The sequence below is a fragment of the Balaenoptera borealis genome, assembly GCF_965194805.1.
Source record: "Balaenoptera borealis genome assembly, chromosome: 3".
Lineage (NCBI taxonomy): Eukaryota > Metazoa > Chordata > Mammalia > Artiodactyla > Balaenopteridae > Balaenoptera > Balaenoptera borealis.
The window spans coordinates 44,125,515-44,151,125 of record NC_138866.1 but is presented as its reverse complement, the minus strand read 5'-3'; the positions used below and the strand labels follow the sequence as shown (position 1 = coordinate 44,151,125).

At 42.0% G+C, this 25,611-nt stretch overlaps 1 protein-coding gene across 3 annotated transcripts in view; it reads left to right on the top strand.

Annotated features, from left to right (window-relative positions):
* Positions 1 to 25,611, top strand: part of PELI2 (pellino E3 ubiquitin protein ligase family member 2) — a 221,361-nt gene that overhangs the window by 122,574 nt on the left and 73,176 nt on the right. The window contains exon 1 of one of the 3 annotated variants that reach the window (XM_082386652.1): positions 20,243 to 22,473. The exons of the other annotated variants lie outside the window; for them this stretch is intronic. Coding sequence (XP_082242778.1) covers positions 22,420 to 22,473 — 54 coding nt within the window. The 5' untranslated portion in view covers positions 20,243 to 22,419. Of the gene's footprint in view, positions 1 to 20,242; positions 22,474 to 25,611 lie in introns of those variants that run through there. 3 annotated transcript variants of the gene reach the window in all.

Here is a 25,611-nt window from a genome sequence, read left to right as displayed (position 1 = left end):
AGGCTGCAGACATCCAGTGGTCGCGTGTTCCTTGTATCCGCTCTCTTCTTAAGGCACCGGACAAGGGGCGCCCCACAGACGTGTCCCCGATGCTGGCTCCCTGTCTTGGAGCACAGTCACCATCACCAGGGTGCTGGCAGTGGGCCGCATCACGGCAATGATGGTTTCACTCTCTGCAGCTTGAAAATCAGATTAATTGCATTTGTGCACCAACACACGGGCAGGAGAGTGTTTTACTGTTTGATGCACAGATGACAGTCTGGCTGGAAGCTAGCAGTTGGGGGAAAAACAGCTGAAAACAAAATGATAGTTTTGAAGCAACGTAGTTATAAGACACAGCATGTATCTATAGTTTTCTTCTGAAAAACAGTCAAAATTTTCACCATGGAAGAAACACCCAGAAACCAAGCAGTGCCCTCCCTGTGTTTTGGCATTTGTATAACAGTTTGTATTGAAGGACAATACCGTATAAAGTGATTCCAATATGGCTCGTTAATTGTGCCAAAACCATGAGAGGAAACAATTGGTATGTTTGCTCTTTTGGTTTGAAAATTTTAAGAGTATCTCAGTGTAAAGTAGGGAGGGAGGGCGAAACCTGCCCTGTGATTGAAGGGGACAGTCATAGCTTGGTGAGGGCGTAACTTGAAAATCCAGCTCTCTGCATGAATCCTTGGTAGAGACCCACCTCCAAGGTGAGGAGGAGCTAATGGAGGGGCATGATGTGGGGAATAGGAGGGTGGAAACATCCCCAAATAGTGCCAACCTCGGTGACTGAGACCCAGAATCCTATAAGGATTTCTGGAAAATACAACTGCATCGTTGAACTTATGCAGATATTACACTTATTCACACTTTTTTAGAAACACACGCTCCTGTCCCTGTAAGAGTGCTGTGAAGGTAATGAGGCACACGTCACCTAGTGTGTGAGATAGACGGACAGTCAGGCCCCTGCGGTTCTGTGACATGGACAACAGAGCAGACCCAGACAGAGACCGCCCTCGCCACTGGCTGTGCTTTCCGGGAGCTGAGCAGCATTTCGTAGACTACACCTGAGAATGGTAATCTCCACCCCTAAAGTGAACACACAGCATGAGGGAGACTTCATTTAGGCAGCTGAGGAGGAGAGGAAAGCCTCCCCAGGAGGAATCTGGGCCCGGGAATCTCAGCCCCTGAGATTCTGAAAGGAGCAGCTCAAGTGACCAGGTTAAGGAGTGCCGGAGCAGGTTGGGACGAGCAAACATCAGAACAAGCACACTTTCCTTCAATATCCCAGTCTCCCCCTACCCACGGTGCTCAGGAAGAATCATTTCATTTTATAAAACAAACTGCAGAAACCTCCTGTTTGCCGGATCCTAAACTGGGATTGGTGCCTTCTCTAAAATGTCTCTCGCTGCCAGAATAGCAAGTTTGTACAGCCTTTGGTGACACTGAAATACAAATCCAGGGGTGCCAGAGATACTGGCATCGAGAGTTCTCCCTCCTTTTTCTTTTGTGTAGATGAGCAAAGGAAAATGTTCCTCGGGGACACCTTCGGTTATTGAAACATGAGTGATGAGTGATTCTGTATAGATGAGTTTTATAAGTAGTTGGTGGTGTAAGCGTTCGCATTTTATTTTAATCTTCTTTTGGGTGGGGATGTTCTCCCTCAAGACGTGGTTCTTATTTCCCTTTTTGTGAAAGAAGGGTGCCAGCGCTCAGCAAGTAGAATTGTGACGACACCCTGATAGTGCGTGTCTGCCAACTCCGAGAAGTTCAGCTCCCTGCCTCATCCCTCCCACAAACAGAACACGGATGGAGAAGTCATTGACTGCGGTAACAGTGATTTGTGTTAGGGTATATTCCCTCTAGGCTTAATGGCCCTCGGCTGCTATCCTTTTTTAGATGCTCACTGCTTTTGAATTTTTCTGCCTCCTTTCCTTAACTTTGTAAAAAGGTTAACTGAGCTCCTGCTGTATTATGCTAGGAGCTTTTATCTATATCACCTCATTTAATTTTCACATCAAGATGTCCTTTTCATCGGTTTTCCTATGTGTGGCTTAAAATTAAATGCATTTTGCAGCTGTGATACGTTTTTTCCAATTCCAGCAGTCATTTTGCCTGATATGGCTCGGAGGCAGCGAAGACTTCGTTCTCTCAATTCATCTAAGGTAGACCTCTCTCACATCACTATTAAAAGTATTGGAAATGCTTGGTGAAGCCAGCATTGAATGGCACTTTAAAAGGTAAGAGTAACAACATCTCATATATTTATTTGGAGCTTACCATGTGCCAAGCACTGTTCAAAACCCTTTATTTATTCATTTATTCCCATTAAAACAGCTCTATTTGACTTCAAGAGGGACTGTCCACGGGAAAAGAAATACTAACGTAATATTATGCCTTAAAATGAAAAATACTTTTAAAGAGAATTCGAAAAGAATTTGTTTTGAGGAAAGAATGGTCTTTTTAGTTCAGAATGGTGACATAAAGGGGCAGGGAACGGAGCTAGCCTTAGCCCTACAAAGGAGAAAATGATGCCCTCTCTGGGCAGATACGGCCCCTGGGCCACAAGGCTTGGTGAATGGATGGTGCTTCTGTGCAAAATAGAAAAAGGCCTCCCTTTCTCTGGTGGACACAGTCCATCACCAGGGTGTGCGGGCAGGGAACCGAGTGCAGGCTGGCTTTCGGCCCCTTGTGTGTTATACAGCTTGGCCTAACTCTACAGGGCAGCCCAGGAGGTGGGGAGGCAGCAAAGATGTTGATGGAGAAAAGGGCAGAGAGTGAATGTAGGAGAGGAGAACAGGTACAGGGCAAAATGATACATTGTTTACTTGTTTACTGGTTCCCAGTCAGAGGACTTATTTCAGAATGGGGCAGGGAAGAATGGCTGAGCCCACCTCTGCTCGAGGCATGTGAGGCAGTTTGGTCCTTGAAGTGACCCTTGATGCTGTGGCCTCATTCGTCTCTGGAGCCTGTGGCCAAAACCCACAGGAGGGCTCTGCAAATCCCAAGTCAGGCCGCTCTTCCCAACCTCTGCCACCAGGACAATTTTTCTTTCTGTAGCCTTAACCTCCTTTCCTGGTCTTAATTTCTGTAACTGCAGAGCTTAAACACAGAGCTTAGTCTTAGGGAGCTGAGCATCCTTAAGGGGAGGGCTTATGCTTAAGGGGTGGGACCTATTCCTAGGCTCCCAAGGCTTTTGGGGCGGCACGGAATTAGAGACACTGGAGCGGTGGTATGAAATGTGGTGGCCCTTTGCCTTCTCCCCCTTGGTCGTAGGTGGGGTTCTCTAGAACCAACTGATTCCCTGCTACTGAGTTTTCCTCAGCCCAGAGGTAGTGAGAGCTGGTTCTTGGTCTTTGAAGAACAGCCTGGTCTCTCCCCCCATATTATTCTGTTCCCCTGTGGATCGCACATGTTCAGAGAAAGGCCAAAATTGTGGGTTGGATGCTGTGCTGATAGTAGGAAAGCAAAATATGGAAGCAGATATGGATTGGATGTGGAGAAGGGAAAATCTCGTTGTAAAAGAGCCTATTTATAAGAGGATACACATCTTGATTATTTCTTTTCATACTAGAAAATATTTGATCACTCATTATCAGCTTCACTGAGGGCCGGATGCAGATTTCAGTACCACATGTAGTAACTTTCTAAAGTTGCAGGAGGATGCAAGAAATCACAGTAAGGTTTTTATTCCTTTTTCATGTTCAAAAATCGTTCACTCAAATTTCACAAGAATTAATGCTGTTTGCTACAGTTCTAGAAGAAGATTAATTTGTGTTTGTATCATGTAATACCTGTTTTCCTCCTCCCATCCCCCATTTTGGCAAAGGGAAATGAATGAGGATGGTGAGATCAATGTACTTTACGGTGTATTTCTGAGAAAAAAAATGACTTCATAGTCTGCGAAATAATGGGGCAATATAAATTGGTCTTATGTGGGAATATGGATGAACATGACTTTTAAAAGGAGAAAAGAAAGAGGACTGAAGAATGTGTGTCTGCACTTTAAAAGTTCTGGTTTAGAACTCATGACAGGTTCAGAAGTATCCAGAACAATAGCTGGATGGTTTAGGTGTTCATTTGAATGGACTGGTCTCAAGCACAGGTCTCCATGTCCATGTTCAGTCATAGGAATAGTACTCGCTTTGGTAAAGTAAGTGATTTAATATTGCTCTCAAATGTGGAGACTTGTGATTTAGACTCAGGGAAAAGCACATTCTCTGCTCTGGCATCCATTTACTTAGTCTGTCCCAAATCTCATATCCCACCAAGGGGTGGCTATGGCTTGGTGTGCTCTGCAGTATTTGTTAAGTTGGGATTTCCTAACTTGGAAAGTCCACTGCTATCTTGCCCTCTAGTGGCTTTTTAAAACCTCCTTAATAGTTCACTCTGAAACTGAGCTGGTAAAATGGATGCTCTTGAGAAAAGGGTCATCTGTTCAAAAGTTCAGTAAGGATAGAATTCCTACAGCATAATATAATGTGTTTTGTGTCTTTCCTCTTGGAAACTGAGCTCACAGACAAGTTCCACCCACTCTCGTTTGTCAGAATTTTGTTTTCATTATTAACCCTCAAAGGCAACTCACAATTTCCGTAATATTTTTTATGTGTAATAGAGGTTTTGCTACATTTGTGCAGGGCTTGTTGTATTGTATTTTAAGAAGGTAATCTTTTCTTCATTGGACTTGGGAGACTCATGAAAATGTCAGTACGTAAAGAAGGTATAGTTCAATCAAAACGTAAAGATCTGGTCCCGCATGCACTCCACTGTCTGCCTCCGCTGCCTTCTCTGGGTCCCCTCGCGCTCTGTACACAATCCTGTCCCATCAGTAGCCGCCCTGCCGATCTGCCAGTTGGTTTCTCCCTTGGGGCTCTGCCTAATTTGGAGGTCTCGGGAGGTGCAGATATCTGTGTGTCTTCGGTGTATGTGCCCCCAGAGCCTGCCATAATGCAGGATGCTTAGTACATGGCAAGTGAATAAATACATGTATCTGTTTGGTAAAGATGACCAAGAGAACAGAGTCTGACCCTGGGACACAGGGAAAGGATAAAGCCCGTCCAAGGATTCCGAGCAGCTGGGTGAACTTGGGCTCTGGAGATCCAGGCTGAGTTGGGCATCGGGCCGCTGTTAGGAGAACAGTTTTGAAGCAAGGCAGAGGGGCTGGCTTCTCCAGAAATCCGGGTGTCTGAGAGCTTCAAACTAAGCACAGTGTGGAAGGAGGTAAAATGACCAGAAGTGACAGTGACCCCAAGGCTCCAAGGGCTAGAGGAGCAGCTGGAGATTAGAAGGAGCCCCTGCACGTGCTGAGCCCTTCCTGGAACTCCCTGAGTGGTGGGGGAAGGACCCATCATTGGCCTGAACTGGGCGTGCTTTCCGGTGGAGGCCTGTGCTGGTGTGTGACACGCGCGCGCGCGGAGGCCTGGGCTGTGCCCCTGCGAACGCGCAGGGGAGCTGCCGTGAAGGAGGAGGGGAGGGGCCGTGGGCCCGGCCGGCAGTATTCCCTTCGCAGGCTGCTTTGGGGCTTCTGCATTCTACCTGTCTTGTCCTAGAGCAGCAGAAGCTAGCAAGGAGGGGCACTGGGGGAAAGCCGGCTAGAGAAGCCTTCTGACTTGAGGCAGCCCCCAAAACCGCTTCGTCACAGCTGCCCTTCCACGGTCCCCCACTTCCCCAGGGTGAGGCGGGGGCTCCTTGCTCTGCCGGTCTCCCCCCCATCCCCCCCATTCCGGTGTCTAGCATCCATGTGTCATGTGGAGGTGATGAACCTTGCCCAAGGTCATTCAGCTAATATGGCGCGCAGCCTGGATTTGAACTCAGTCTGGCTTCGGGGTCTGTGCTCTTCACGCCAGCCTTCACTCCCTTTGCCAGTGCAGGAGCCGACTGCCCCAGTCAGGGCTGCAGGAGCACTCAGCACACAGGTTAAAAAAGCTGCCTCTGCTGAAAACGTAAGGTCAGGGGAGCAGAACTAACTCCTGAGGTACTCCAGTCGCCCGCAGTCCCTCTGCTGGTCTGGTGTCGATTTGGCCGCCTGTCTCTTCTTCCCTTGCCTCTCTCCCGGCACCTTCCTGCCCCACGAGGACTGACGGCTTCTTTTCCGTTCCGTCTTTCCTTCCCATCCTCGCTCGCTCACTGCGTGCCAGCCTGGCCTGCAGCCCAGGATTACTGCCCTCCACCTGCCCGATGGGTCCCTGCCATCCACCAGCCTCCCAGATTCCAGGATCACCAGGGGCAAAGAGGCGCTCCGTTCTTTCCTGATTGTGCCTTTTTTCTAACCCACTTGGATGGATTTCAGACCAAATTTCTAAATAAGTAGACAGATAATTAAATATCCCTACAATTCCATTGATTGCGTATGCTTGCACCAAAGTTACTTGAATTCCTAGTTTAATTTCCCCCTTCCAGACTTAGATGCATTGACACTCGGCTCAAGACGACAGCTATTTGTGAGCTATTAAAAACTTCCTGAATGGGCCCTTTAATTCATTTTACTGGGGAAAAAAATTACGCTCTGGGGCTTCTATGATACAGTGGAATGGTGTTCTGCTTTGCTTGCTTAGGCATAAGTTGTGAAATTCTAGGGTACATTGACTAGTATTTAGTGAACTTTGTATCTTTAAGTACCAGCACTTGAAACGACCATGTTTGGTGAAAATCAACTTTTGCAGAACAGACACATGAGGAGGGATTATTCACACTACAAAATGACTTTTTGCTATTAGTTGTTGTGAAATAACGCGCCACAGTGTTAAGTAAAAGGCCCCCAGGGCTCTAAAATGTGTTCCCTGTATAAAAACTTAAATGTCTGTGGAAGTTTCAGGACAATTATATAAAATGAAAATGTACCACCTGTCATTAGCTATATTTTATTTGTTAATTTTACCTGCAGAGATTTCAGAGATGTACCAGTCTGGTATTTTTCGTATACCATTCATCTTTTATGTTGAGATTATTACCAAGTTCTTCCTCTTCCACTTCCGCAGCAGTTCAGCGCAGAAGCCACTAGGTGGGACCAAACAAGGTAGCTGTCCGTGCGGGGATGGAGGTGGGCATGGACCATGGTGGTCCAGCTGGGGTGAGGAGGGTGTCAGGAGGACAGCCCTGCACAGCTGTCGGAGCCCAAGGAGGGCAGCCACGTGGGCGGAGGGGGAGCACGACTGTGGCCTAGTTTGGGATGAGGAGGGCAGCCTGGTGTTGGGTGTCAGATCCTGAGGGGTGAGATGGGACCTGGGCGGTGTGGGATGTGGCAGTATTAGCCTGACTCACAGTATTCAAGCCCGAGTAGAATGAGGAGGGTACTCCACTGGGATCAGTGTCAGCAGTGAGAGGTTACATACATGTAAGGAGATTGACCAAGTACATGAGTATGTCAAGGAAAATGGGAACCAGATTTCTCACTTCCAAGAAGGGAATTACAGTTACGCAAAGGGAGAAAACTAGAATGAATGCTGCGGTGTCAGGTTGAAATTGGAGATATCAGCATGAATTCATGGATTTCTATAAACTTAGACATACAGAAACACATATGGCTATACCTCTCTACTTAGGTGTGGTCCCCTGCTATGTTCACTGACAGCCTGAGGGCAGCAACACTCCAATGGCAGTGAGCACACCTAGGATGCAGATCCTAGTTGCTAAATACCATTCTTCTCTGAAAGGAGCCAGGGCCCTTTGGAGAAATAATCCAAGTCCGGGGCGGGGGGAGGGGAGGTACAAGCCTGAACATTGTGTTGTGTGAAAAAATAAGGAAGTGCCCAAAAATGATGGAGACATGTCAGAGGAACTCAGAAGCCAGGTTGGCAAATCTGGACAGTATGAGCATCAAGTTAAGTAAGTTCCCCCAAAGAACTGCAGGTCCAGACTGTGAAGTGAATCTGTGCCATGGCTAGGAATGTAACTAAAGACTGGGGTGTTGCGTCACACTGCTTCTAGGGGTCCAAAATAATTGGTCACTCCTAATAGCCATAGTGCAGCGCTTTAATAATTTGACCTGAATTTGAAGCACTCCCTCATCCTGTAAAACTCTTTCACTTCAAGAAATGATAGAGAAAACAATAGTTGTGTGTAAAATACATTTTTATTTAAAATCGGTATCTAAATATTACCAGTTCTTGACAGGGACATTGTTTTATGCTTGTCAGTCACAGTGACTGATCTCACCGTGGTCTGTGCTCTCCCTGCTTCGCGTCACGTAGCCATTTGTTAATGCCGCTCTCGGAATTGATGAGGAGATTCACACGTGGGAAGGGAGAAGACTAATTTAAAGAAACTGAAAAGGTAGACTTCTATTCTGTATGTCTAAAAAAAAATCCACATTTTTTTCCAAGCCTGCCTAACTATAATATCCCTTTACTCATTTTTACTTCGTTCACAGTTAATCCTGCTTTTTTAATGGACTAAAACACTGAATAACTTTATAAAATGTAGGAAAATACAGAATTATAAACTTAAGTTTTGAAAAACTGGATTTAAAAAAAATTAGTTTGCTAAGTGTACATTGAGTTTAGATTTAGAAGGTAAAACCTGGTCAGGCCTGGGAGTGTGCTTTCCTCCACCAGGGAAGCTGGAAGGGGCAGTGAGGAAGGCACTGGGCAGTGGGGCTGCTTTGGGGTGTGCAGAGCGTGTGAACTGAGCGGGGGTCCATCTGGGGGGCCTGGTTGTGGAGTGTTTGCGGGGGTCTTTCATTGCCTGGATTGGACAGCAGGGACTAGGGAGGGTGATTTTCCCAACAGAGATTAGAAGTATGTGTTTTCCTTCCCATCACTTTACTTCCTTTCCTGAGGGTGACTTGTTGTTTCCCATCTAAGAAAGTTAGGCAAGGCTTAGAAAAATACAGCAGAATAAAGGGATAGGCTCTACCTCAATGTTGGGTAGTTAATATTCTTTTCGTATCACCTCTTGACAGAAAGCTGATGTTGTAGTGAATGAGTTGTTACCTGCTCCAGAAGCAGTTAGTAAGACCAAGACCTTAAGAAAAGATACTAATATGATAAATATAGTATCAGAATATATCTCTCAAATATTTGGGTACTTTCACAGAAATCCTTAAAAACGCATATTATTCTTAGAGGGAGAGAGAAACCTTATTGTGATCTATCAGTGTACATGGTCAGCTCTCCTCAGTGGTGCTGTGGTAACTTTGACAAGGCTTTACTGCTTTAGGATTTGTTACACAGTCGTCTTCTGTGTTCTAAGGGGCCTTTTCCCAAAATAAACCATCCTTTCTTAGCTGAAAGATAACATGAATATTTGCTTTTGTTCCCCAGCAGTTGATCATTTCCTATATTCCCTGAATGAAATATTAGAGGGTTCTTGCAAGTGTTGATTCTGACCCTTCTCTCTCCTTCCTTGAACAGAATCCTCTGTACAGCAGCAGTATATCAGTTGATGATCTTGGCCTTTGTGATGGCCAATGTGACAGGTCAAGATTCCAGGGATAGTTGCTGTGTTGTGGTTGGGATTCTTTTGATGCCAGAAGAAACGCCCTAGAGCTGGGTCAGGTGGGGTTGACCGGGGACAAGGAGCTGTAAAGTCACCACTGAGAGTTCTGGGGAGAGTTCAGGGGCAGTTGGGCCTCTCTCTCGTTCTTGCTGATTGTCTTTGTGGATCTGCTGTGGTCTCGTTTCTGCCTCTGTCTCTCTGCTTTGTAGGTTCTCCACTCTTGGGCCTTCAGCCTATGGGTGGCCCATCTAATCTTCTGAAACCCTGGTTTACCTTGCCAGCTTTCATCTTCTCTACGTTGAGGGGTGGTATGTCTGTGTGTCACTTAGGTGCCTTTTTAGAGCCAGGCCTAGAGTCACTGGCTAGCCTGTGGACTTAATGCCCTAGACTACGACTGCCAGCCCTGCCGTGATCACCCGTGCACAGGGCCTGGCCCTGCCAGAGTCGTGCAGCCTGAGCCTCACTGCCTGGGGAGCAGGCAGCAGGACCTGTTCGTGGAACATCCTGTACATGGCAGATCTAAATCTTGCAGTTTTACGAAAGGGTGGAAGATGAATGTTTTCATTGCATTACGGCATTTCTATTGCATGAGCATCTCCCCTGTGGACGAGAGCTGTCTGCCCAGTTTTTCTGTTGGCTCATCCCAAGTCTGCTTTTAAACCAAGGAGGAGACACTGAAGGGAGAGGCATTTCTGCATACTTTAGGTGCAAAGGCACATCCTGTTTCTGGATGCTGGCTTAGGTCTCGTGTGTGTGTGTGTGTGTGTGTGTGTGTGTCTGTGTGTGTGTGTGTGTGGTGGTTTTAATTCAGTTGCATTAGCTTTTTTTTTTTTTAACATCTTTATTGGAGTATAATTGCTTTACAATGGTGTGTTAGTTTCTGATTTATAACAAAGTGAATCAGTTATACAAATACATATGTTCCCATATCTCTTCCCTCTTGCATCTCCCTCCCTCCCACCCTCCCTATCCCACCCCTCTAGGTGGTCACAAAGCACAGAGCTGATCTCCCTGTGCTATGCGGTTGCTTCCCACTAGCTATCTATTTTACGTTTGGTAGTGTATATATGTCCATGCCACTCTATCACTTTGTCCCAGCTTACCCTTCCCCCTCCCCATATCCTCAAGTCCATTCTCTAGTAGGTCTGTGTCTTTATTGCCGTCTTGCCACTAGGTTCTTCATGACCTTTTTTTTTTCTCCCCTTATATTCCATATATATGTGTTAGCATACTGTATTTGTTTTTCTCTTTCTGACTTACTTCACTCTGTATGACAGACTCTAACTCCATCCACCTCACTACAAATAACTCCATTTCGTTTCTTTTTATGGCTGAGTAATATTCCATTGTATATATGTGCCACATCTTCTTTATCCATTCATCTGATAATGGACACTTAGGTTGCTTCCATGCCCTGGCTATTGTAAATAGAGCTGCAATGAACATTTTGGTACATGCCTCTTTTTGAATTATGGTTTTCTCAGGGTATATGCCCAGCAATGGGATTGCTGGGTCGTATGGTAGTTCTATTTTTAGTTTTTTAAGGAACCTCCATACTGTTCTCCATAGTGGCTGTATCAATTTACATTCCCACCAACAGTGCAAGAGGGTTCCCTTTTCTCCACACCCTCTCCAGCATTTATTGTTTGTAGATTTTTTGATGATGGCCATTCTGACCGGTGTGAGATGATATCTCATTGTAGTTTTGATTTGCATTTCTCTAATGATTAATGATGTTGAGCATTCTTTCATGTGTTTGTTGGCAATCTGTATATCTTCTTTGGAGAAATGTCTATATAGGTCTTCTGCCCATTTTTGGATTGGGTTGTTTGTTTTTTTGTATTGCGTTGCATGAGCTGCTTGTAAATCTTGGAGATTAATCCTTTGTCAGTTGCTTCATTTGCAAATATTTTCTCCCATTCTGAGGGTTGTCTTTTGGTCTTGTTTATGGTTTCCTTTGCTGTGCAAAAGCTTTTAAGTTTCATTAGGTCCCATTTGTTTATTTTTGTTTTTATTTCCATTTCTCTAGGAGCTGGGTCGAAAAGGATCTTGCTGTGATTTATGTCATAGAGTGTTCTGCCTATGTTTTCCTCTAAGAGTTTTATAGTGTCTGGCCTTACATTTAGGTCTTTAATCCATTTTGAGTTTATTTTTGTGTATGATGTTAGGGAGTGTTCTAATTTCATTCTTTTACATGTAGCTGTCCAGTTTTCCCAGCACCACTTATTGAAGAAGCTGTCTTTTCTCCACTGTATATTCTTGCCTCCTTTATCAAAGATAAGGTGACCATATGTGTGTGGGTTTATCTCTGGGCTTTCTATCCTGGTCCATTGATCCATGTTTCTGTTTTTGTGCCAGTACCATACTGTCTTGATTACTGTAGCTTTGTAGTATAGTCTGAAGTCAGGGAGCCTGATTCCTCCAGCTCCATTTTTTGTTCTCAAGATTGGCTATTCAGGGTCTTTTGTGTTTCCATACAAATTGTGAAATTTTTTGTTCTAGTTCTGTGAAAAATGCCCTTGGTAGTTTGATAGGGATTGCATTGAATCTGTAGATTGCTTTGGGTAGCAGAGTCATTTTCACAATGTTGATTCTTCCAATCCAAGAACATGGTATATCTCTCCATCTCTTTGTATCATCTTTCATTTCTTTCATCAGTGTCTTATAATTTTCTGCATACAGGTCTTTTGTCTCCTTAGGTAGGTTTATTCCTAGATATTTTATTCTTTATGTTGCAGTGGTAAATGGGAGTGTTTTCTTAATTTCACTTTCAGATTTTTCATCATTAATATATAGGAATGCAAGAGATTTCTGTGCATTAATTTTGTATCCTGCTACTTTAGCAAATTAATTGATTAGTTCTAGTATTTTTCTGGTAGCATCTTTAGGATTCTCTTCGTATAGTATCATGTCATCTGCAAACAGTGACAGCTTTACTTCTTCTTTTCCGATTTGGATTCCTTTTATTTCTTTTTCTTCTCTGATTGCTGTGGCTAAAACTTCCAAAACTATGTTGAGTAATAGTGGTGAGAGTGGGCAACCTTGTCTTTTTCCTGATCTTAGTGGAAATGGTTTCAGTTTTTCACCATTGAGGACAATGTTGGCTGTGGGTTTGTCATATATGGCCTTTATTATGTTGAGGAAAGTTCCCTCTATGCCTACTTTCTGCAGGGCTTTTATCATAAATGGGTGTTGAATTTTGTCGACAGCTTTCTCTGCATCTATTGAGATGATCATATGGTTTTTCTCCTTCAATTTGTTAATATGGTGTATCACATTGATTCATTTGCGTAGATTGAAGAATCCTTGCATTCCTGGAATAAACCCCACTTGATCATGGTGTATGATCCTTTTAATGTGCTGTTGGATTCTGTTTGCTAGTGTTTTGTTGAGGATTTTTGCATCTATGTTCATCAGTGATATTGGCCTGTAGTTTTCTTTCTTTGTAACATCTTTGTCTGGTTTTGGTGTCAGGGTGATGGTGGCCTCGTAGAATGAGTTTGGGAGTGTTCCTCCCTCTGCTATATTTCGGAAGAGTTTGAGAAGGATAGGTGTTAGCTCTTCTCTAAATGTTTGATAGAATTCACCTGTGAAGCCATCTGGTTCTGGACTTTTGTTTGTTGGAAGATTTTTAATCATAGTTTCAATTTCAGTGCTTGTGATTGGTCTGTTCATATTTTCTATTTCCTCCTGGTTCAGTCTCGGCAGGTTGTGTATTTCTAAGAATTTGTCCGTTTCTTCCAGGTTGTCCATTTTATTGCCATAGAGTTGCTTGTAGTAATCTCTCATGATTGTTTGTATTTCTGCAGTGTCAGTTGTTACTTCTCCTTTTTCATTTCTAATTCTATTGATTTGAGTCTTCTCCCTTTTTTTCTTGATGAGTCTGGCTAATGGTTTATCAATTTTGTTTACCTTCTCAAAGAACCAGCTTTTAGTTTTATTGATCTTTGCTATTGTTTCCTTCATTTCTTTTTCATTTATTTCTGATCTGACCTTTAAGATTTCTTTCCTTCTGCTAACTTTGGGGTTTTTTTGTTCTTCTTTCTCTAATTGCTTTAGGTGCAAGGTTAGGTTGTTTATTCGAGATGTTTCCTGTTTCTTGAGGTAAGCTTGTATTGCTATAAACTTCCCTCTTAGAACTGCTTTTGCTGCATCCCATAGGTTTTGGGTCGTCGTGTTGCATTAGCTTTATGATTACAGGAATCCTTGGAATTTGCTTTTGCTTCTGTTTTGGTGCTAGTGGGATTCCACCCCCTCACACCTCTTTTTCTGCATTTATCTAGATATTTGGTGGGATATTTTAAGAGGTTGCATTAGGAGCTGTAGCTGCATAACCTTCTTCTAAACTCGATTGAACATTTTGACAGATTTAAAACTCTAGTTTAACATTTGTTCTCAGGTGTACTGCATCAAACAGTCTAATAAACCTACTTCTATTCATCCCTCTGATTCATCACCATCAGCTTTTGAGGGTTAGTATTGTTTGGACCATGGCAAACCTTTCCAGAGAAGGAAACATATGAGGCAACCCCAGGGTCCTGAACTTCTAGCAGCATCACATATCTTTTTTGAAGTCATTGAAACCAGTGGAATGAGAATGCTGCTGTCCTTGGATGAGTTTGCCTGACACGTGTTATGTAAATACACATTAGCGCTAAAGTGTGGAGCTAAGGAAAGAGCATTGGGTGATGTACAGTCCACTCTAAATTTTGGTTAGCCTCTCCATTTTGTAGTGAAATTTCTCAATGTTTAATTTTGTTTTGGTCCCACGTTCAGTTAGCTGAAGACTCTGACTTGGAACCCATACCAGTAGGACCATTTCCCACTTTTTCCTCGATTGCTTTTAGCAATGAAAGTGGCAAGTGGGTTTAGAGTGAGGATTACAGTTTCCAAGTGGCAATATCTGCTGCAGAATTCAGGTATCACTCTAACACGTTTTGTGTTTGTTGTAATTTTTTTTTTAGTCAACTCTTTTTGTGAGTTTGATAGAATTAAATTTTTAGAGTTTATAAATATGACCACTTTTACCTATGCTAGTATGTTTCAAAATAAGCATACTTGGTGTTGATTTAAAACACATGTACATAGGCACGTATAGATAAGAATTTACATAGCCTTGTTCTAACTATAGCTCTTTGTACAGAAATAAGCTGTAGTCTAATGAATACCAGGAAGAGACTTATCTCAGGTTTTAATTATGCTTTATGTATTAACTTTTACAGCAGCTCTGATAGTAAGATGCTTTTGAAGTATGAATGAGATTTCAGCATATGCAGAATCCTAGCCAGCTTTGAGTATCCTGTGTGTGATGCATGCTTATACATGTTTTCTGTCTCAATTCTGTTTTTTGATAAATGCAGTAGTTAAAGCTTTTATAATTCTGATTCTCGCTGTGCTGGCTCTTACTCATGGTGCCTTGCTTTTGTGTGTGTAGGGGGGTTGTTTGTTTGTTTTGTTTTGTTTTTAGTTTTTACTATGAGTTCATATTTCTTAGATTTTATCTGTGGGAATTTTCTGCCACCAGAGTTGAGGGTGGATTTCCCTAGAGAGAAATTGCCTTTCCTTCTCTCAGATAAATGGAGTCACTCCCAACCCCCAGAACCACTGGAAACTCAGCTCTCAACTTGAGGTTTTTTTGGATCTCAAGTTATTTCTGGCCACAAACTTGTATAAGGCCTGGCTTGTGGTTCTGAATTCTTGGAGGTTCAGGAATCTCCCCCTTTCACTTAGCACCAAGATTTGAGGCAGGCAATTGTCTTTGTAGTCCTGAAGTGTCAGTCTCCCAAACACTGAGGGTGTCGTCCCCTGGTATGTCCTAATAGATGCTCCTCTTTGGGAGTTTTTTTTTTCTTTTCTTTTTTTCCCTGCCTATATCACCACTATGAAGCTGTGAAAACAACAGCTAAAGTCCACCCAGACCAGCAAATGCCCCCAAGACTGAAACCACTTTTAGTCTGTTGCTTACGTCTTTCAATTTCCTGCTTTCAGTTAATCTTTGGCTTCCAATATTCCTTACTAACCAGCCAGGTCATATCCAACTATCTATTTTTAATGCTTTACCCAACATTTTTAGGTTTCAGTGTGAGGATCAGTCAGAGTACCAACTTGGACAAAACTCCAGAAACTGATAGAAGTCCTCAGTTAATTCTTAATACTGCTTTGAACCTTTCTCGATTTTGCCTGTGCACCTGCCACTGCAGGACCTGGCATCTGTTTTATAGAATTCATGTCAGACAGGCATCCAGACCCCACTGTAATATGCAGTGCTCACTACTTGTTCAGAATCCCATTCCATTCAGACAACTCTGATTTTTAGATTCTTTTTTCTTCCACGGAACTAAATTCTAGCTCTCTTTAATTTCTCCCGTTGTTTAATATTCTGCTCCTTGAAGCAACACAAGATAAATCTCCCTTTTCCATGTGGCATGATTTGAGATCTCCATCCCCAAACATCAGGATTATAGATGATTCCCCTCTACTTGGAATCTAGTTTGTCAGCCACTCAGGCATTGCATATTCAGAACCGCATCAAATATTCCCAGTATGGCCTGACCATGTCATAGTGTGTGGACACCCTAGACACTTCTGTCAGTGCTCTCTGTGGCTTTCTGTAGTAGCTCTGTCACCAGGTTCATTCCAATTCACTGAGCTAATAATCAGTTCTTCTCTCCCCACTCTCTACTCCTCCTACCCCCCCCCCCGATCTTTTTCATGTAAACTGTTGTAAACCAGATCTTATTCATCCTGAAATTATGATTAATATATATTTTAAAAGGTAAATGATGGGCTGATGTCTGATTCCTTTTGGAATGGGCACATTAAACCCTGATATGCTTTTATTTATCTTAAGAGTAATTTCCTTGAATGTAAAATAATCTAGGATCTCAAAAACTCCTCAATTGTTGGTTTAAAAACCTAGCACTTTGACTTGATATGTTGCCAGTCAGTTCTGTCTGCAGAAGTTATTCATTTATAATTAATAACTAAATCTGTTGAATTAATAATATGCCTCTTGCAATTATAGTGACTCTTAAAAGATATTTTACAGAGGTGTTTCATTTACTATCTTTAATTTAAGGGAAGAGATTAAAGTTCTTAAAATTTCATTTTATCCAACATTTGATGTCAATTGCTGTTTTATAGTGACTGCATTAATTAGATTTCCTGCTGATTTCAGTCTTCTGGTACATAATATATCAAAAAAACTATTAGTTATAATTTAGATTCTTGTCATAAATATTTTTAGAAGGCTGTTCCAGCAGTGGCAGTAGCCGTTAAAGGTATTCAAGGGTTCTTAATCCATCTCCACAATTATTTCGCTCTTCTCAAAATAAAACCTTGGTCCCTCTTTTTCTTGTTGTGATTACTCAACTTCTGACTATGGGGCTCACCAGTTTTGTGTAGATTTACTGTGGTTAAATTTCTGACAAGATATATTCTAAATTTCAGACAATGAATTTGGTGTCTAATTAATCAATTATTAAGATGATTCATGAAACTAATTGTACAGGGATGTAAAGCATGTGTCTAAAAACCAGTGAGTGGCAGTTTCAGTGCCTGTGAATATGTTTGACAAAGATGTTAACCAGGAGAATTTGTGGGTTAAAGTTATTTTAAGGTTCACATGAAAGGGTTTGCTTAGTGAACTAGGAAGAAAAAATTCTTGCCTAGAGATGACAGTAGAAAAGTAACTAGTTAGGAAGGTAGCTGAAAACTTCCTTGAGGTGATTAAAGCAACTCAAGCAGTAAATTAAGCAAGATTTATTGTTAATGGTGGAAAATGTTTTTTCATTGATTTTTGATTGGAAGCATGAATTAACTCTAAATCTTATCACCTATTTTTCGAAGGAGACTTTTTATGCTAATATTTGTTAGTGACCTGAAGATATTATCTTAAAGTATAATTCATCTTAATAACAGGGCTATAATAATGGAAACATCAGTTATTAAACCACAAATGATAGTTATGGCTCACCTTGGTCTATATGGGTTCAAAGTTGCAAAACAGTTGCCTTAATCAGTTTTAGATAATCTAGAAAGATAAAGAATATTTGTGTTCTTTCCTTGGAATTGAGAACAGGGAAATAATCTTCAAGAAGAGAATATCTTAGAATATCTGCTTTTTTAGATTTCTTGATCGACTTTACAGGAGGAGGCCTGACTTAACCTCTAACTCCTTTGAGTTTGGTAGTCTTACCTGACAGATAAGAACTGACTTCATAAAGAGTAAACGGGAATGCTGTAATGCCCTCTTTGGTTGAGTGTGCTCTAGACTTTTACTTTTAAACCTTTCTTTGTCAGTACTAATAACATATCTGTAGAGTCCTTTCCTGTTTCTCTTCTCACTTGATTTCCACAAGAGCTCTGAGAGGCAGAATAAGCATTATGTTTATCCTACGTACGTATGTACACACACACAACACGCACGCGCACGGCAGTATTGCAGCTCCATTTAACAAATGAAGAAACCAAGACTCAGCCAAGTGAAAGACTTGAATAATTCTACACAGTTAGTAGACTAGAGCCCAGGTCGTCTAATTCTGAGTTCAGTGCTCTGTAGATGCCACCCTCCGCCCAACTCTGTGTACCTGTGGAGAGAAACTACCCTGCTCAGCACCTGTGATTTGGGAAGCGCTCTAGAAAAGCAATTGAAGCACAGAGCTCAGGGTGAGTCATGCTGGGCCCCTGAGCAACTGGGTGTGACCTTCAGCGAGTTCCCCAACTCCGTCTATCATCAACTCTTGGTCCCATTTCTTAATAGAAATGACAAGGAGGATGGATCATGTAGAATAGACAATAAAAGAAATAATCCACCAGTAGTAGAAAGAGGTGGGGTTTAGAGATGAGGACCTGGATTCAGGCTCTGCCCCCAGGGCTGGTGAATCGGCAATGGCAGCAAGTCTCCTGACCCTCTGAACGACCAGTTTCTTATTCTGTAAGAACTTTGGGCCAGATTGTGAAGGCCTTATAAGTTATATTCAGGATTTGGAAAGTAATTTCGAGGGCAGTGAGATGCCACAGAAGTAGTTTAAGCAGGGATGTGACATGATCAGATCTGTGTTTTAGGAACATCATTCTGGGTACCATGCGGAGGGCAGGACTTGAGTTTGGGAGATCTGTTCGAGTAACCCAGCAGTGAAATGATGGAGAAAAGTGGATGGATTCCAGAGGTGTGAAGGAGGGGAAATTGACCAGCTCTGTAAATGACCAGATGTGGGGGGTAGGGGAGAGGTTAGAGACAAGGATGATGCTGAAAGTGTGGACAAGCTTGTTAGTGATGTTGGCAAGAACAGTTTCATTGGAATTATGGGAGTGGATGCCACATTTTAGAGAACTGATGAGCGAGGGGTTAATGAAGTGGAGAGAGTGCAAGAAGACTACTCTTTATGGTTGGCTTTCAAGATGTTAGACAGTGTAGGGTGACAGGTGGAGGGAGATGAGAGTCAAGAGGAAGTTTTTAAGAGAGGCAAGTCCTAAGCGTGTTTGAATGCCAACCTAAGAAGGCAGTAAAGGAAAAAGGGAAAAGCTACGGAAGAGGGAATTAGTGGGTAAAGAGATTGTGATACTTAGGAAGGGAAGGGTCCAAAGCTCAAGCGGAATGGCTGGCCTTGGATGGACTTGCATCTCTGAGGCAGCGTACTTATGGGTAGATGCCAAGTTCTAAAGTCTGGCAACAGTAAGACACTTATTATTATTACTGTTATTAATAATAATGATTATTTCTTATTCTTCTCTGTATTCTATTACCCACAGTTTTTTTTTTATACAGAAGGTTCTTATTAGTTATACATTTTATACATATTAGTGTATATATGTCAATCCCAATCTCCCAATTCATCACATCACCACCACCACCACCCGCCACTTTCCCCCCTTGGTGTCCATATGTTTGTTCTCTGCATCTGTGTCACTGTTTCTGCCCTGCAAACCGGTTCATCTGTACCATTTTTCTAGGTTCCACATATATGCGTTAATATACGATATTTGTTTTTCTCTTTCTGACTTACTTCACTCTGTATGACAGTCTCTAGATCCATCCACATCTCTACAAATGACCCAATTTCATTCCTTTTTATGGCTGAGTAATATTCCATTGTATATACGTACCACATCTTCTTTATCCATTCATCTGTCGATGGGCATTTAGGTTGCTTCCATGTCCTGGCTATTGTAAATAGTGCTGCAATGATCACTGGGGTGCATGTGTCTTTTTGAATTATGGTTTTCTCTGGGTATATGCACAGTAGTGGGATTGCTGGGTCATATGGTAATTCTATTTTTCTTTTTTTAAGGAACCTCCATACTGTTCTCCATGTGCCTGTATCAATTTACATTCTCACCAACAGTGCAAGAGGGTTCCCTTTTCTCCACACCCTCTCCAGCATTTGTTGTTTGTAGATTTTCTGACGATGCCCATTCTAACTGGTGTGAGGTGATACCTCATTGTAGTTTTGATTTGCATTTCTCTAATAATTAGTGATGTTGAGCAGCTTTTCATGTGCTTCTTGGCCATCTGTGTGTCTTCTTTGGAGAAATGTCTATTTAGGTCTTCTGCCCATTTTTGGATTGGGTTGTTTATTTTTTTAATATTGAGCTGCATGAGCTGTTTATCTATTTTGAAGATTAATCCTTTGTCCTTTGATTCATTTGCAAATATTTTCTCCCATTCTGAGGGTTGTCTTTTCGTCTTGTTTGTAGTTTCCTTTGCCGTGCAAAAACTTTTAAGTTTCATTAGGTCCCATTTGTTTATTTTTGTTTTTATTTCCATTACTCTGGGAGGTGGATCAAAAAAGATCTGCTGTGATTTATGTCAAAGAGTGTTCTTCCTGTGTTTTCCTCCAAGAGTTTTATAGTGTCTGGCCTTACATTTAGGTCTTGAATCCATTTTGAGTTTATTTTTGTGTATGGTGTTAGGGAGTGTTCTAATTTCATTCTTTTACATGTAGCTGTCCAGTTTTCCCAGCACCACTTATTGAAGAGACTGTCTTTTCTCCATTGTATATCTTTGCCTCCTTTGTCATAGATTAGTTGACCATAGGTGTATGGGTTTATCTCTGGGCTTTCTGTCCTGTTCCATTGATCTATAACTATCTTTAACTCAATACATATTTCTTAAAAATAACAAGAAAGCAGAAACCAGTGGGGATTTTTTCAAAACCACTGCTAATTTAAATAAATATTTTTCTAATAACCAATCTATATTGTGGCGTGCCATGCACGTTTTCGTCATTGACCTTTGTGGTTAGGAACTGTGCCCTCTTAGGGCTTCCTGTGGATGACCTGTCTCAACATGTATAGTAACATCATTTGTACTGTGCAGCTGCCCTATGAAATACTCCTCAAGATTGTAACATATTCTACTTATTAGATGGCTTTGTAGTTCTTTTTTTTTTTTTAAGTCCTCTTTATTTATTTTTTGGCCATGCCATATGGCTTGCGGGATCTTAGTTCCCGGACCAGGGATCGAACCTGGGACCCTTGCAGTGGAAGCGTGGAGTCCTAACCACTGTACCACCAGGGAATTCCCTGTAGTTCTCTTTCTTAAAGCCATATATTTATACTTTAAAAAAAATTTTAAAGTAATGCAGAACATATGCATATTCTGTACCAGGAGGAAAAATCTCTATAGCAGGACAGAGTGGGGAGGCAAGAAATCTTCCATCCCACGGCAGAGTGAGCCATTTCCAGGCATGTGATTTGGGCTATGGTATATGTACATCCAGGTGTCTCAGAGTGTCAGGTGAGGCTGAGTGGGAGGAAATACTGATTATTTGGAGTTGAAAGGTTGCTGGAGAAGGGTTGCTTGTAGAGAGTCCAGAGGCCTCTTGGGAAAGGAGGGACTAAGTCCATCCCTTGCCCCTTGACACTCAAAGTCACAGAAGTATGTCAGGGTGTGATAGTGACCATGGCCCGTTCATTGTCAGGGTACGCTTGGGTAGTGACCAAAGCCCCTAGTCATTATGGGGGGGAATAAATCTGGCTTGAGGGCAGGCCCATGTTCTCTTTCAGGAGTGTTTGCTGAGAGCAGAAAAATGGTACCTTATTGAAAATCGGGGATCAAGTGAACGCCCACGTGCTGAATAGTGAGCTCTTTCACTATCTTCCTTCTCTTGTTCCCCTGAAACACTGGAAGTGAGACCAATAACATCAGCCAGGAGATCTGAGGATTCTTCTCTGAGGTAACCAACCAGACCTGGAGAAGAAATCCTTACAGATGCCAAGTTTTGGAATTCTGTCCCCTTCAATGAAACAGATGGGACTCTTGACTACTCAGAGCTAGGCATGCAAGAAAGAAAGAACTAAAAGCTAAATATTTGGTAACCAGAGGTTAAAGCAGCTTTCAGTGATATGAAGATGAAGGTGAAAGAAATTTCCCAGAAGGGAGAACAATGAGCAGGGGAAAAGAATATTTGGGAATCGATCAACTCATGAGTCCAACCCCTAACTAATGTGAGTTCCAGAAAAAGTAGTGGGGAGAAAAATTATAAAGCAGTAGTTCAGGAAAATGCATGTGCCTCCAGATTAAACGGGCCCAGCAAGTACAGACAAACCTTGTTCTTTCATTCTAGCTAGATTTATTGAGCACCTGCTCTATGACGGGCACTGTTAAATGCCTTGGAGGTACAGGAGTGTGGGAGAGGCAAACGAAAACCTGTGCCATCGTAGAGTTTACCTTCTGTTGGAATTACACTAAAAATTATAAATTTATTCACACCAAGGCACGTCATTGTGAAATTTCAGAACACCGGGGATAAAGGGAAGATGGTAAACATTTCCAGAGAGGAGGAAACCAGGTTATATTGAAAAGATCAGGACTCAAGTAGCAATGAACTTCTCAACAACAAGGCAACGTGCTACTTAAGAGGGGAAATGAGTTCCAGCCTGTGGTTCTGCACCCAGCCAAACCATCCAGTGGGAGAGCAGAGCCAAGACATTTTTAGATATGCGAGGACTAAAAAATTGACCTGCGCGGGATGTACTCCACAGAAATGAGGAAGGAAAATGAAGAGGAAGACACGTGATCCAGGAAACAAGAGCTCCAACACAAGAAGAAAGGTAAGGAAATTGGCAGGATGGTGAGAAGGGAACACAGCTGTGTCCTCCAGGTCAGCCAACCCTGATGCGTGGAGGCCTCTGGAAGGAACCCCTCTGTGTGGGGGGAGTGGGGTCAGGAGGAAGGGCCCAGAGATTCCCTGATGGGATTCTGTAGGGAGGAGTTTAATAGTCGTGTCAGAAGGTTTGGGGACAAGTTAGTGATGGGAAAATAGAAAATGAAGCGAACATAAACAAAGTAATTAATTCCAGGAGAGACAAAGTTATTAAGAAAAGAAAGATACTCATGGTTTGCTATAGACTCAGCTGTGAACATTATGTAGATAGTCATAACCATGACAACAGTGAATATCTATTTAATAAAAAATTAGGTTAGCAAGATGAGGGAGGGGAGTCTGCCTGAGAAAGTTAAAGGCTCACCTTGCAAAATAGGAAGTCAACACTAACTTGTAACTGAAAACCAAGAGAGAGTAACGTGGTAGGTAGGTCATGTCACACTAAACCAACTTGCCAAGGAAGTCTGTGTAACTTCCACCCTGCTGTGACTTAAGACAGGACAGAAAGCGATCTTTCAACCCTTTGGCTGATGACTCCTATAAACAGATTCCATCTCTGAGGGAGGTGGATGGCTTTATCGCAGTGAGGTTCCTGAAGGAGCTATGCAGGCTTCTTGGGGCAAGCTTGTTTAACATACCCTTTCTAAGGAAAATCGTTGGGTTACAAGGACTGCATCAGTGCATTTATTTTACCTAATAAGCCCTGATTTCTCCTAGTATGTTTTTCTCCTATTTGAGAAGGAACATAGTATGGGAAGAATACAGGCTCTCGAGCCAGACTGCCTGGTCCCAAATCCTGGTTCTTTGTGACCTTGGGCAAGTGAAGTCACACCTCTGTTTCCCCACCTGTAAAATACGGATAATAATACTACCTCTTTCCTAAGGTGGTTGTAAAGAGTAAATCAGTTAATATATGTAAAATCTTTCAACTAGTGCATGGCACATAGTAAGCATACAGTTGTACACTATAATTTTTTATTTCGCTAACTTTTTCATTTTTTTGCTATTACACTTGTGTTGTTTTCTTTATTCAGTTCACAAAAATGGATCAGTAATTCAGAAATGGTTCACTGACATGTAAAAGGACTGACAAAAATAGGAACATAATACCACAGTTCAGAATAACAGCATAAACATCAATAGCGAACACAAACCCAGAGTAATTATAGAATGTGAATCTTTTTTTTTTAAACATCTTTATTGGAGTATAATTGCTTTACAATGTTGTGTTAGTTTCTGCTGTATAACAAAATGAATCGGCTATACGTATACGTATGTCCCCATATCTCCTCCCTCTTGCGTCTCCCTCCCACCCTCCCTATCCCACCCCTCTAGCTGGTAACAAAGCACCGAGCTGATCTCCCTGAGCTATGCGGCTGCTTCCCACTAGCTATCTATTTTACCTTTGGTAGTATATATATGTCAATGCTACTCTCTCACTTCGTCCCAGCTTACCCTTCCCCCCGCCCCCGTGCCCTCAAGTCCATTCTCTACTTCTGTGTCTTTATTCCTGTCCTGTCCCTAGGTTCATCAGAACCATTTTTTTTTTTTTTTTTTTAGATTCCATATATATATGTGTTAGCATACTGTATTTGTTTTTCTCTTTCTGACTTACTTCACTCTGTATGACAGACTCTGGGTCAACCCACCTCACTACAAATAACTCAATTTCGTTTCTTTTTATGGCTGAGTAGTATTCCGTTGTATATATGTGCCACATCTTCTTTATCCGTTCATCTGTCGATGAACACTTAAGTTGCATCCATGTCCTGGCTATTGTAAATAGTGCTGCAATGAACATTGCGGTACATGACTCTTTTTGAATGATGGTTTTCTCAGGGTATATGCCCAGTAGTGGGATTGCTGGGTCATATGGTAGTTCTATTTGTAGTTTTTTAAGGAATCTCCATACTGTTATCCATAGTGGCTGTATCAATTTACATTCCCACCAACAGTGTAAGAGGGTTCCCTTTTCTCCACACCCTCTCCAGCATTTATTGTTTGTAGATTTTTTGATGATGGCCATTCTGACCAGTGTGAGATGAAATCTCATTGTAGTTTTGATTTGTATTTCTCTAATGATTAGTGATGTTGAGCATCCTTTCATGTGTTTGTTGGCAATCTGTATATCTTCTTCGGAGAAATGTCTATTTAGGTCTTCTGCCCATTTTTGGATTGGGTTGTTTGTTTTTTTGATATTGAGCTGCATGAGCTGCTTGCATATTTTGGAGATTACTCCTTTGTCAGTTGCTTCATTTGCAAATATTTCCTCCCATTCTGAGGGTTGTCTTTGCGTCTTGTTTATGGTTTCCTTTGCTGTGCAAAGGCTTTTAAGTTTCATTAGGTCCCATTTGTTTGTTTTTATTTCCATTTCCATAGGAGGTTGGTCAAAAAGGATCTTGCTGTGATTTATGTCATAGAGTGTTCTGCCTATGTTTTCCTCTAAGAGTTTTATAGTGTCTGGCCTTACATTTAGGTCTTTAATCCATTTTGAATTTATTTTTGTGTATGGTGTTAAGGAGTGTTCTAATATCATTCTTTTACAGGTAGCTGTCCAGATTTCCCAGCACCACTTATTGAAGAGGCTGTCTTTTCTCCACTGTATACTCTTGCCTCCTTTATCAGATAAGGTGACCATATGTGCATGGGTTTATCTCTGGGCTTTCTATCCTGTTCCATTGATCTATATGTCTGTTTTTGTGCCAATACCATACTGTCTTGATTACTTTGTAGTATAGTCTGAAGTCCAGAAGCCTGATTCCTTCAGCTCCATTTTTCTTTCTCAGGATTGCTTTGCCTATTCGGGGTCTTTTGTGTTTCCATAAATTTTGAAATTTTTTGTTCTAGTTCTGTGAAAAATGCCCTTGGTAGTTTGATAGGGATTGCATTGAATCTGTAGATTGCTTTGGGTAGTATAGTCGTTTGCACAATGTTGATTCTTCCAATCCAAGAACATGGTATATCACTCCATCTGTTTGTATCATCTTTAATTTCTTTCATCAGCGTCTTACAGTTTTCTGCATACAGGTCTTTTGTCTCCTTAGGTAGGTTTATTCCTAGGTATTTTATTCTTTTTGTTGCAGTG